We start from the raw sequence: 12947 nt of genomic DNA, 5'->3' as shown, positions 1-12947 counted from the left end.
CTTGCGAGAACCGCACGTTTGTTGTTGTAGTCTCTTTCTGTCGATTCGTAGCGACCACATGCCGTCTGCTACGAGATTAGTCTATCAAACTGTAGCCACGCCCCACGCCCCATGTCACGTGATCACTACGAGGCCTTCTGCTACGAGGCCCAGTCGGTTAAGCTTGGAGCCACGCCCTTCTGTCACGTGGTCGCTACGAGGCCTTCTGCTACGAGGGCCAGTCCGTGAAGCTGTACTGCCGCATCATCGCCTGCGCCACGCCCACCGTCACGTGGTCGCGCAACAACCACGAGCTCAGGCAGTCCGTCAAGTTCATGAAGAGGTACCTTATCTTATACGAAACCTCGCCTTAACTTAGTGCCCTATTAGGATCCTGTGCTTCGCCTCTCATTCTTCTTAGCCTGGATAAGAGGAACTTCAGTCTTCTAGTGGGCCCTGTCATTTGTGGGTCGCGCATCAACTACGAGTTGCGCCAGTCCGTCAAATTCATGAAGAGGTAACGTCTTTGTTGCTGTCTCTCTCTGTCGTCTCGTAGGGACAACGTGCGTTTTGCTACGAGAGCCAGTCAAGCTGTAGCCACGCCCTCTGTCACGTGATCGCTACAAGGCCTGCTACGAGGGCCAGTCTAGCAAGTTGTAGTCACGCGCTTTGTCGAATGATCGCTACGAGGCCCAGTCGGTCACCTGTAGCCACGCCCTCTGTTACGTGAGCGCTACGAGGCCTTCTGCTACGAGGGCCAGTCGAGCAAGTTGTAGTCACGCGCTTTGTCGAATGATCGCTACGAGGCCCAGTCGGTCAGCTGTAGCGCCCTCTGTCGCGTGGTTGCTACGATACGTTCTGCTACGAGGGTCTATCCGTCATGAAGAGGTAACACTTGCGAGACACGCACGACTGATACTGTAGTATCTGTCGCCTCGTAGCGACGACGTGCGTTCTGCTACGAGACTAGTCCGTCAAACTGTAGCCACGCCCTCTGTCACGTGATCCCTCGAAATGTTCTGCTACGAGACCCAGTCGGTTAAGCTTGTAGCCACGCCCTTCTGTCACGTGGTCGCTACTCGGCCTTCTGCTACGAGGGCCAGTCAGTAAAACTGTACTGCCGCATCATCGCCTGCGCCACGCCCACCGTCACGTGGTCACGCAACAACCACGAGCTCAGGCAGTCCGTCAAGTTCATGAAGAGGTAAGGTTAAATAGGCATAACAACATTCGACGTCACATAGAAGGACTTTTCAAAAGTTACCTCTTTCCTATCACTGCAAATCCTGTAGGTATCACCAGAATCTACAACTTGATCTCAAAAATCTCAACTAATAACTTGTTTTAGAATATGTCTTAGGCTGGGTTGCACCATCTTACTTTTACTTTGGCAAACGTCAAAAGTCTGTCAAACTCCAAACAAAAAACTCCAGTTAATGTTACATTTACTGTTAAAGTTAGGTGATGCAACTCAGTCTTACTGTTCTGATATTTCAATAATATGTGGAAACATTAGTGAAAGAGTTACTTCGTTAGCGTAAAAGATCCCCAAGATATGGCTATTAAAAAAAATGTTGTTTGCCTTATACTCGTACATAAACGACTACTCATTTATGACTGTGATATGAACCAAGGGTTCAAATTTTTTGGGCATATGAATTCCTAAAAAGCTATCAATTACTTTCACAGAAAGTAATAAAACAATTCATAAATCTACATAGCTAAAAGATTACTGACACTATATTCGTTCAAACAGATACGCGGGCGATGATTACTACTTCATTATCAACCGCGCGAAGCTGGAAGACCGCGGCGAGTACATCATCCGAGCGGAGAACCACTACGGATTCCGGGAGGAGGTCGTGTTCCTCAATGTACAACGTAAGTCATCATCATCATCATTTCAGCCAATAGCGGTACATTGTGTATGTATTTCAGATTTTCAGCCAATGAAAGTGCTCTGCTGGACCTAAAACTCTCTTAAGGAACGCTACAATGCACGAACTCCCATTTTTGTCCATCTAGAATTGTAGACACAACACCCTCATATCATCATCATCATTGCAGCCAATGATAATGAATTATTAGAAGTAGAACCCCCTCCCCCCATCTCTGAGGAACAGAACATGAACGTTTTTCAACGTTTGTCAAGATCAGCCTCAATTTAAGAATCCGCCGCTTTATTTTCATGTAGCTATTGCTAGCTATTTTTTGAAGTCATCTATCTATCGAACAAGGGGTGTCCGTATTACGTTTGCCAAGATGTATGCCCATTCGAGAACCTGTCTCGAACTTTCGGCGGCTCTGTCACACACAGACGTCTGTGTCTGTTCTAGTATCTGTATTCCTTTGTATAGTTTAAGCTGAATTGTTTAAAATAGTTCACAGAAAGTACAGGATAGAAAGTTAGAAAATATATCTGATTTAACCTCTGTATTAACCTCATAAATGCCACTAGAGCAAACAACGCTCAAAATATAATAGCGATATATTTAGAACCAGCAATAAAACTCCCCCAATTAAATCATTATGACTAATATAATGGCACAATTAATAAACCTAGCTAAACAATAAACCTGTCAGATGAGATGAAAGCCAACCGATCGGTTCAACGACTTAATAGTTTAAATGTGAACAAATAGGTCGCGGACGCCAGATCTATTCTCGCGCTGGCCCTAGGCCGAATTGTACTTTAATTAGTCTAGATATTTGAACGGTGAAACGAGTTTGTGTTGTGTACGGTGAAAAGGTTAAAACCGTGTTGTTGATGTGCGATACCGTGGAAATTCGTTTCCGGTAATATTTGTGTGTTTTATTTTTCAAAAGTTAAAAATATCTTAGCTTTTCTGCCCTTTTCAAGGCTAGATACAAATCAGTTGAAGAGCGTTATAGATTTTGAAGTTGTATACTTTTCTATGATCTCCATTTATAAAATTACTTCGTTTTTTTTCCATTCTCATGTGCTTTCTTTTAGCTTTGTGTCAGGGCTTAGAAACAAAACAAGCTTCAGGCTTCCCAGCCTAACCTTATCCCATGATAAAACGAACTTTAAACAACCAATTTATCGTTATTAATAATAATAAATAATAAATCTTTGGACAATTTCACACAGCGCCAGCTAGCCCCAAAGTAAGCAACTTAATGCTTGTGTTATGGGTGCTAGCTTAACGGATATACTACTTATATACTTTTTTTTTTTTAAATACATAAATATTATACATAGTCACACCCAGACCCGTCACAGAAATTAAAATTCATCATTTCAATTTCTGCCCGGCCGGGAATCGAACCCGGGACCTCTCGGCATAGTAGTCCGTTCTGAACCACTACACCAAACGGCCGACTCCGAATCGTTATTAATCTTGCAGCCTTGTCTGTCTTAATTTGAAATTGTTCCTGCTTATATTTTTTTATACGACTGACCATATGTCCCTCTTTTCCAGCGGCTCCCAAAGTCTAACTGCAGCACTTGCCAGAAAAAGATCTTAAACAATCAAATTTTATTGTAGCCATATCGTTATTCATCTTACATCCTTAGAAACTTGGATGTGATCTTGCTTGTACCTCGTCTCAGGGTCCTAGTTTCCAACTACACGACACGACTGACTGTGTGCTCTTCTTCCAGCGGTTCCCAAGGTCCAACGCCAACACTTGCCGGAAGCGCCGCGCCGCCGCGAGGCGTTGCCCTACACCTTCTGGCAGGAGTCGAGCGAGACGGCGCCCGCCTTCACCTTCCAGCTGCGGCCGCGCGTCATGCAGGCGCGCGACACCTGCAAGCTGCTCTGCTGCCTCAGCGGCAAGCCCACGCCCACCGTCAAGTGGTAAGCCCACGCGTGGACACCTGCCCACACCTTCTGGCAGGAGTCGAGCGAGACGGCGCCCGCCTTCACCTTCCAGCTGCGGCCGCGCGTCATGCAGGCGCGCGACACCTGCAAGCTGCTCTGCTGCCTCAGCGGCAAGCCCACGCCCACCGTCAAGTGGTAAGCCCACGCGTGGACACCTGCCCACACCTTCTGGCAGGAGTCGAGCGAGACGGCGCCCGCCTTCACCTTCCAGCTGCGGCCGCGCGTCATGCAGGCGCGCGACACCTGCAAGCTGCTCTGCTGCCTCAGCGGCAAGCCCACGCCCACCGTCAAGTGGTAAGCCCACGCGTGGACACCTGCCCACACCTTCTGGCAGGAGTCGAGCGAGACGGCGCCCGCCTTCACCTTCCAGCTGCGGCCGCGCGTCATGCAGGCGCGCGACACCTGCAAGCTGCTCTGCTGCCTCAGCGGCAAGCCCACGCCCACCGTCAAGTGGTAAGCCCACGCGTGGACACCTGCCCACACCTTCTGGCAGGAGTCGAGCGAGACGGCGCCCGCCTTCACCTTCCAGCTGCGGCCGCGCGTCATGCAGGCGCGCGACACCTGCAAGCTGCTCTGCTGCCTCAGCGGCAAGCCCACGCCCACCGTCAAGTGGTAAGCCCACGCGTGGACACCTGCCCACACCTTCTGGCAGGAGTCGAGCGAGACGGCGCCCGCCTTCACCTTCCAGCTGCGGCCGCGCGTCATGCAGGCGCGCGACACCTGCAAGCTGCTCTGCTGCCTCAGCGGCAAGCCCACGCCCACCGTCAAGTGGTAAGCCCACGCGTGGACACCTGCCCACACCTTCTGGCAGGAGTCGAGCGAGACGGCGCCCGCCTTCACCTTCCAGCTGCGGCCGCGCGTCATGCAGGCGCGCGACACCTGCAAGCTGCTCTGCTGCCTCAGCGGCAAGCCCACGCCCACCGTCAAGTGGTAAGCCCACGCGTGGACACCTGCCCACACCTTCTGGCAGGAGTCGAGCGAGACGGCGCCCGCCTTCACCTTCCAGCTGCGGCCGCGCGTCATGCAGGCGCGCGACACCTGCAAGCTGCTCTGCTGCCTCAGCGGCAAGCCCACGCCCACCGTCAAGTGGTAAGCCCACGCGTGGACACCTGCCCACACCTTCTGGCAGGAGTCGAGCGAGACGGCGCCCGCCTTCACCTTCCAGCTGCGGCCGCGCGTCATGCAGGCGCGCGACACCTGCAAGCTGCTCTGCTGCCTCAGCGGCAAGCCCACGCCCACCGTCAAGTGGTAAGCCCACGCGTGGACACCTGCCCACACCTTCTGGCAGGAGTCGAGCGAGACGGCGCCCGCCTTCACCTTCCAGCTGCGGCCGCGCGTCATGCAGGCGCGCGACACCTGCAAGCTGCTCTGCTGCCTCAGCGGCAAGCCCACGCCCACCGTCAAGTGGTAAGCCCACGCGTGGACACCTGCCCACACCTTCTGGCAGGAGTCGAGCGAGACGGCGCCCGCCTTCACCTTCCAGCTGCAGCCTCAGCGGCAAGCCCAGCACAAATCCAGATCTCATTCAAGTGAAAAGATTCAATCTGTGCTTGAAATTGAGCTGAGTTTTGTGTCACTACCTAGTACGCACGTAAAACACGCTTCAAGTTAGATTCATATTAATACAGGTATTATTCCTAATCTATAAGATGTGGAATATGTGATACTAGACCCCATAAATTGTATAAAACTCAGTAAATCTGCGAATCCCTTTAAAGACATCTGCTATAATCAGGGCCCGACCGTGAGTTTAGGGAACTCTGGGCTAATACGGGCCCACCTACTGTAACTCTTTCGCATTATTGTCTATTTTTGACTTTGACTTGACTTAGCTGGGGGTCCCATGAATCTACGGGGCCCTGGGCTGAAGCCGAAAATGCCATATGGTAGATCCGGCCCTGGCTATAATTTAGTATAATACCGAACTTTATTAACACCTCCATTTCAAACCATCCAGGTACAAGGATAGAAAGGAGCTATCCAAGTTCGACTATTCCATGACGCACGCCGATGGCGTCGTCACCATGGAGATCATCGACTGCCGGCCCGAGGATAGCGGCAAATACAGCTGCATCGCCACCAACATCCATGGCACCGATGAGACCTCGTGCGTCGTTATTGTTGAGGGTAAGTCGTAATATTGTACTCCTAATTAAAAATGTTATCTGGGACGTGGGTAGTTGACAATATAACCAAAAAATACTTCATTCTAGTCCCGAAAATGTTGTCTCAAAATATGATTTTTAGTAACAATCGATAGATTGTCAGCCCCCATTGCTATACAAAAGCTATGGAGGAGATGTTTCGTCAGTTCCTAAATATTATTCTTGAATTCTCGATATTTCGTCCTGATTCTATTCTGATCAGTGAGTAGACTCCATAGAAACCCTGTACACTCTGTTTATAAGAACTGCAAATCACTAAAATCAAAAAGCTGTTAGCTGAAGCTAGTTTATTTGGAAGAAATACGCCAGCTAGTAACTAGCTTTCCAACGCAAGCTTTTACAACTGCATCCTGTCTTTTATAAAATCAGGACTATTCTCCAATATTTTTTCGATCTTCACCCTCACCGTCTTAATTACGGCATTGCATATTGTTAACCTACACACACCGGCAGATTTAGAGGAACGGAAAAAAAAGCATCAATATCATCATTATTTTAGGAAAAAAATGCCTAATTATGACATTATTTTTTAATTTAATTCTAAATATGAAAAAAATAATTGCCAACAGTATATTTTTTTAATTATTTTGTTTAAATTACCCCATCAACAGTTTCGTTGAGTGTTTTGAATTGAATGAAGCTTTTGCTAATTTGGATTTCTTTTACGTGGAAGATGTTTTTTTCTGAGAATTTTGTTGTGTAAGCATTCAGTTACTTATAAGGGTTTATTATACCCAGCTTAGCACCGTCAGAAATCATTAAGGCAGATGAAATGAGAAGTAACGGCCATGCATACAAATCGGCTGCCGTAAGACGTCGTTGATCAGTATCGACCACCCATGGCAGTAACCAACGGTACAGATTGATCATTTCTGTCGTTAGGAGGAGGGTTCAAGTCAGAAAAAGGCGTACTTCGCGACGGGATGACCGTTTTTTACAACTTCGAGTTTTCAGAAAGTCGCGGTTACCTGCTGTTCAAGCCAGAAATAACCTTAAAGACACTCGAGGAGTAAGAGTGACTGAGCCCACAGTTCACAGGAGATTTACTGAAGTTGGTATAGGGTCGTGCATACCCGAGAAAGCTCCAACTTGTGACACAGCACCGAAAAAACATATTGAACTTTTCACGTGAATATCGTGATTGGGTCTTGAACGACTGGAGGCATGATCTCTTCACTTATGAGTGCAGAGTTCTCTTAAACCAGATCGATGGAAGATAGCGAATATGGAGACACAAAGAGAACGTAACATTTAGTCTTAATTTTGAAAATATCGTGGTTTATGGAGGTAGCTTAATTCTGGTGTGGGGAAGGATTTTTTTGGGAGCTCGCACGGAGTTAGTGGTGGGTGATGGAGGAAATACGACTTCTGAATGGTACACTAGGAACATTTTAGAAGAACATGATGTGCCATTTACTCCATTTATTGTGGACTCCTTTAGTTTAATTCACGATAATGTTGAGCTCGCACGGAGTTAGTGGTGGGTGATGGAGGAAATACGACTTCTGAATGGTACACTAGGAACATTTTAGAAGAACATGATGTGCCATTTACTCCATTTATTGTGGACTCCTTTAGTTTAATTCACGATAATGTTCGTTTTCACAGTGCTCGCTCAGTACAGGCACATCTAAACCATTTGGATATACCCATGATGCAGTGGCTGGCAAGATCCCTAGACAAGAATCCTATAGAGCATGTCTTGGACTTTCTTAAAAGATGTGTTAAACTCAGAATACCACCGGTGGTGTTGAGAAACGCGTTACTAGAGGAATGGCAGACATTGCCCCAAAATACCCTTCATATCATTAACTGCAGCATGCTCAGATGAATGGAAACCATCATCAGAGCAAGAGGGGGAAATACCCATCATTAATTCATTCATTTGGATAGTGATAAGCTACCCTAATTTTTAATCTGGCCACAATTTCTAATTTTTGTTCAAAACTGAAAAATTGAAATTTCGTTTCGATGATTTTTTATTAAATAAAAACGACTAAATATTTAAAAAATATATGTTATTTTATTTTATTTTAATTATCTCTTTATTTTGTATAATAAATATTTCATAGATCAGTAGTAATTTTCCTTATTTTCATACTTTTTTTTGCGTTCCGCTAAATCTGCCGGTGTGTGTAGAAAGAAGGTCTTTAGGTCTTTTCAAAAACTAACTTGTAAGAAAAGATAACAGTTGTTGTAAACTTGATTGTGTTTGCAGGCGAGGTAGTGTCACCCGAGCAAGCGGCGCTAGCGCACAACTTCCTGCACTCAGGAGACCGCCGCTACATCGAGAAGCCCATCAAGCCTGCACCACCTCCTATCATCACCAAGACTAAGGTAAGAACTAAGTATACGACTATTTAGTTCGTTTTGTTTCTAGTTAGAGCCGTGTAGTTGCAGAGTAGAATAGGATCACCCCGTCTCTTGCTTGTTAAAAGGCGACCATGATACCACATTCACGCATTCGTGCGAGTTTCTATATGAATGGGGTGGCGAATAGCGAGCAAGCGAAGCATATGAACAGTGTAGTTCGCGACACACTGGTATACGAATGTTTCGTCGAGTCATAAGGAGAATGGCGAACACGATTTTTTTTTTATTTTTTTTTTTATAAAAAGATTATTAGTTATTTGTTATTTCACAAATTACTAATACTCCCGTTAGCCCCTCGTACTAAGCTAAATATGCTTGTGTCACGAGTGAGCTCACCACAATAGTCGAGCACGGCGGCGGGGACCGAACCCGCGTTTCCCGGATCACGAGTCGACCAGTCCGACCCCTTCACCGTTCGGCTATCGTGGCTTCAAAATTGTATAATTGCGGCATTAGGCTTCCCTAACCCGTCTCGTCAGTATGGTGAGTTAATTTAGGTCAAGGTAAAATTAAGTTGATTGCACTCCTGCGCCGATGCTGCTATGATAAAAATAATCTAGTAATAAAGAATTGTGATTTGAAAACGATAAGGCTGAGTTACACCACCTTACTTCAACGCTAACTATAACGATAACCGGTGTCTTTTGTATGGAGTTTGACAGACTGGACGTTTGTTAAAGTTTCAGTAATTTGGTGCAACCCAGCCTTAGTTTTTATAATGAAGCCGACCTACTATCTACTTTAAATATAAATCTTACTATAACAAATTCCATGTACCCTCAGGTCACAATCGACCCGCCACAGAAGTCGCACGCCGTTCCCAGGCCCAAATACTCGCCGCAGAGCTCGGTAGAAGCGAGCAAGAAGAAGTACGGCGCCAAACTGGACTCGGACGCGTCTTCGCGGTCGAGGAGCGCTACTAAAGAGCTAGTTTGTGAGTATTTACTTCGTTGGTTTCAGCCATATGACGTCCACTGCTGGACAAAAGCCTCCAGCCCGCATCCAGGTTCTTCCCTCGACCTTCATCAGTTCGTTGTGTTCATAGAAGTGTTTATTTCGTTAAGCTTAAGATTTTAAACTATCGTGTTTCACTACGATTGAAAATGACAACCACTTCAGAGAAGAAATGCATTATGTCATGCCATGTAATACTAGCAGAAGCTACTTGTGCCCACGACTGTAACAAAACAGTTGGAACGTCAAGTAGACGCAGTTGGCATCACAGATAAATTAAGTCCTCTTCAAATGGCTATGGCACCGCTCAAAGCAGTGGTTCTTAATCTTTAAGTCACGAGGGACCATTTTACCAAATTTCTGTCTTGTCAGGGACCACTTTTTTTTTCAAAATCCTATGAATGGGGAGGTCTATTTCTCGCCCACTGAACGTCGTTTGCGTTGTGTTAACTCGACTCATCACGTCACGTCACTTGTTCATTACGATGTCTTCGTGGACCACTTGGAATGCCTCCAGGGACCACCAGTGGTCCGCGGACCACCGGTTAAGAACCACTGGCTTAAAGGGTTATAGTACCAAGTCTAAACTATTTTTCCACTACAACTACACTCTAATCGGCAGTCCGCCATTAAAACCTTGCACTATTGGCGCCTAAATGAAAAATCCTAATATCAAACATCTTCATCTACAGTACCAGCGTCAGACTCAACGATGTGCGCGCCATCATTCGCGCGCGCGCTGCCCGACGTGCTAAACGCGCGTGACGGCGCGCCTTTACTTCTGTCGTGCTCGGTGCGCGGTGACCCCGACCCGCGCGTGCAGTGGTACAAGAACGGCAAGCCGCTGCACTCGTCTGAGGTAAGCATCTACATACATCCGGCTCGAAGGACCATCCGGCTCAAAGGACCATCCGGCTCGAAGGACCATCCGGCTCGAAGGACCAACCAGCTCGAAGGACCAACCTGCTCGAAGGACCATCCGGCTTGAAGGACCATTCCTGCTCGAAAGGCCATTACTAGCCTGTTCTGTGTCTGCACATTATTTCATATAGGTTATTATTATCTGCAGTTTTTCTAGACGTTAGTCCCTCAAGGAATGCCACGAAGCTCAATCTGTACTTTGTCATCCATCTACGCGTCTAAAATCATATTATCAATCAATAGCCTTATTCACGTAACAAAACTTCAGCGACAACAAATCGCTGAGTTGCGATCCTATCGAGTAATCGTTCTACCGAACTGACCCTTGTGAATACGGATGTAGAACAGTTTTTCAATGGTACGACTTCTGAACGTCAGCGAGATCTTGACTGAAAATACGTGAATGAGGGCTATCGTTTTAGCGCTCACCAGTTAGCGCCACTGTAGAGTAAGGTCCTGTTACTTGCTAGTAGCGAAGACAGTGGCACCAACTGGTGAGCGCGAAAGTGGTAGGAGGACTATCGCGTTTGCACTCATCAAGATGGCGCCACTGTAGAGTAAGGTCCTGTCAATCGCCAGGGGTGCCAACTGTTAAGTATAAAAACGATAGCCCTCATTAGGCCACATGTTAACTCAACGTAAAGTATCTATGTCAGCCCAAGATATTGTACGACTTTTATACATAAAGAGACATAAAACTAAGCGTCAATATTTACCTTACAGGTGGTAGACCTCAAGTACAAGAACGGCGTAGCCTCGCTGGCAATCAGCGAGGTGTTCCCCGAAGACGAAGGCGAATACTCGCTCAAGGCCATCAACAGCCAGGGCGAGGTCGAGACCAAGTGCAAGGTCTCCGTCAAACGTGAGTATAATTGATTACTCTCTATTTTTTGCACACATAAAAAACAGTATATGCCTTATCTCATCAGAGGGCATAGTGTGAGTTTACGTCAAACGCATTCAAAGTTGACAGCGTGAAAAAGTGACATTAAATGTATGACTTATTGTACAGCGCCCCTAGCGGAAACTTTCAAGAAGCTCGCTAGTGATGACGTTTGATGTAAACTCACACTAAGCCTACGTGACACTATAATGGAGCCTTCTAGCCTCCAAAAATGTAAACAGTTATATGGAGGGTACTTCATCTGGTATCTTGGCCGCGTCACCAATTTGTTGCTGGCAACCAAAAATGATTCCATTTTTTTTCTATTTGGTATTTTGTTGTTATTGGACCAGTAGCGCCACCATGGTGTCCTAATGAGAAAGCACATAGCGTGAAATCTGTAGAATTGTAGTTAATAGAGCAGGCGGATTGTTATACTGGCTGTAATCTGATTTCATAGTCTAGGAACACAAATCGAAAGGCTAGTAAAGGATTGTAGCAATCGTAAGAAAACGAATAAAGCTTCGCTACGCTTCCATGAAGATTGAGCGTTTTATTTTGCGGATGAAATGAATTACGCATACTTACTATAAAATGAGGGCTGCAGCATCATATCATGCTCAACTCTTTGATTAATGGGGATTAGCCCACTCAGTTTACCCACTAAACCTCCACATGTACTCCCAGACTACTAAAAGACCTAATTATATTTAAATTAATTATGTATTAAACAATTATTTACCACCTCCAGCCATGGACGGCTCGGCGGCGGCTCCCGGAGTGAAGACCGGCGACAAGCCGCCGAGGATCGTGGACCATGCGCAGTCGCAGGTCGTCACCGACGGCGATGCGGTCACGCTGGCCTGCAGGTAACTATCGTCATTGGGTACTTTATTAGTATCTAGCTTTTCTACGCGTAGATCCCGTTTTACCCCCTTAGGGATTGAATTCTGCAAAATCCCGTCTAAGTGAACACCTACGTTCTAAGGCTGGTTTTAGTGTCTGACAGTCCCCGTGACACTAAGACCAGCCTAAAAGGTGGCAACATTTGAGACTTGTAGTTTCTGAGATTTCGTGATGATAGCGAGTCAGTCAATCAGTGACCTTTCGCTTTTATAGATATAGATTTGTATTGCACAAATTATAGTCCCGTTAGCCCCTCGTACTAAGCTAAATATGCTTGTGTCACGAGTGGGCTCACCACAACAGTCGAGCGGCGGCTTATTTATTTATTTAACACTTATTGCACATAAATCAAAGTACATTAGGCGGACCTAATGCCATTCAGCATTCTCCTCCGGTATCTAAGAATGAAATGATGAAATAGAAAATGATTTTTATTCGTAATATCGTTTTTGTCCTTGCTTGAAAATAAGATTTTCAATTTTCTGTTTCAAAAAGTACTTGACATTTGAGATTTAGCAATTTGTCCTTCTTTAAGAGCCATTTCACAAAAATGTTCCGCGCGAATTTAGCTACAAACTGTCAACGCAAAGACAAAAGAGTAAAAAGAACGCCGAAATGGACAAAAAAATCTTGAGCCGTGACCGTATTAAGACTTGATATAAGTTATTAATTTTTAGGTAGAATAAGGTATTAAAACATGAATAATTAATTTAAAATTTTAATAGAGTTTAGGTATTTAGTCTTTCAAAGATTTTTATATTTCGATTAATAAATGAAACACGTATAGGTATAATATGTAAAATATATATTATAGCCCGACCAGGAACATAAAAAGCCTCGCCATGTTGCGGAAAACTAATGGTACTAATTTCTTTTAATGGCAACAGTAACTGAAAACTTCATTGACATGTCACCTTGCAC

General features: G+C 45.7%; 1 protein-coding gene across 1 annotated transcript in view; it reads left to right on the top strand.

Annotated features, from left to right (window-relative positions):
• LOC114352361 (twitchin-like) overlaps positions 1-11993 on the top strand; it is a 37884-nt gene extending 25891 nt beyond the window's left edge. Inside the window, exons 22-29 of the mRNA XM_028303946.1 lie at positions 1736-1860; positions 3605-3800; positions 5782-5951; positions 8208-8326; positions 9146-9296; positions 10009-10175; positions 10961-11099; positions 11872-11993. Of these exons, the coding sequence (XP_028159747.1) occupies positions 1736-1860; positions 3605-3800; positions 5782-5951; positions 8208-8326; positions 9146-9296; positions 10009-10175; positions 10961-11099; positions 11872-11993 (1189 nt within the window). The remainder of the gene's footprint in view (positions 1-1735; positions 1861-3604; positions 3801-5781; positions 5952-8207; positions 8327-9145; positions 9297-10008; positions 10176-10960; positions 11100-11871) is intronic.
• Positions 11994-12947: the final 954 nt, after the last annotated feature.

This window comes from Ostrinia furnacalis, unplaced genomic scaffold (genome assembly GCF_004193835.3).
Source record: "Ostrinia furnacalis isolate ACB-3 unplaced genomic scaffold, ASM419383v2 OfSCF1343, whole genome shotgun sequence".
NCBI classification, from domain to species: domain Eukaryota; kingdom Metazoa; phylum Arthropoda; class Insecta; order Lepidoptera; family Crambidae; genus Ostrinia; species Ostrinia furnacalis.
The sequence above is the reverse complement of the archived record's forward strand: the minus strand, read 5'-3'. Positions and strand labels throughout refer to the sequence as shown.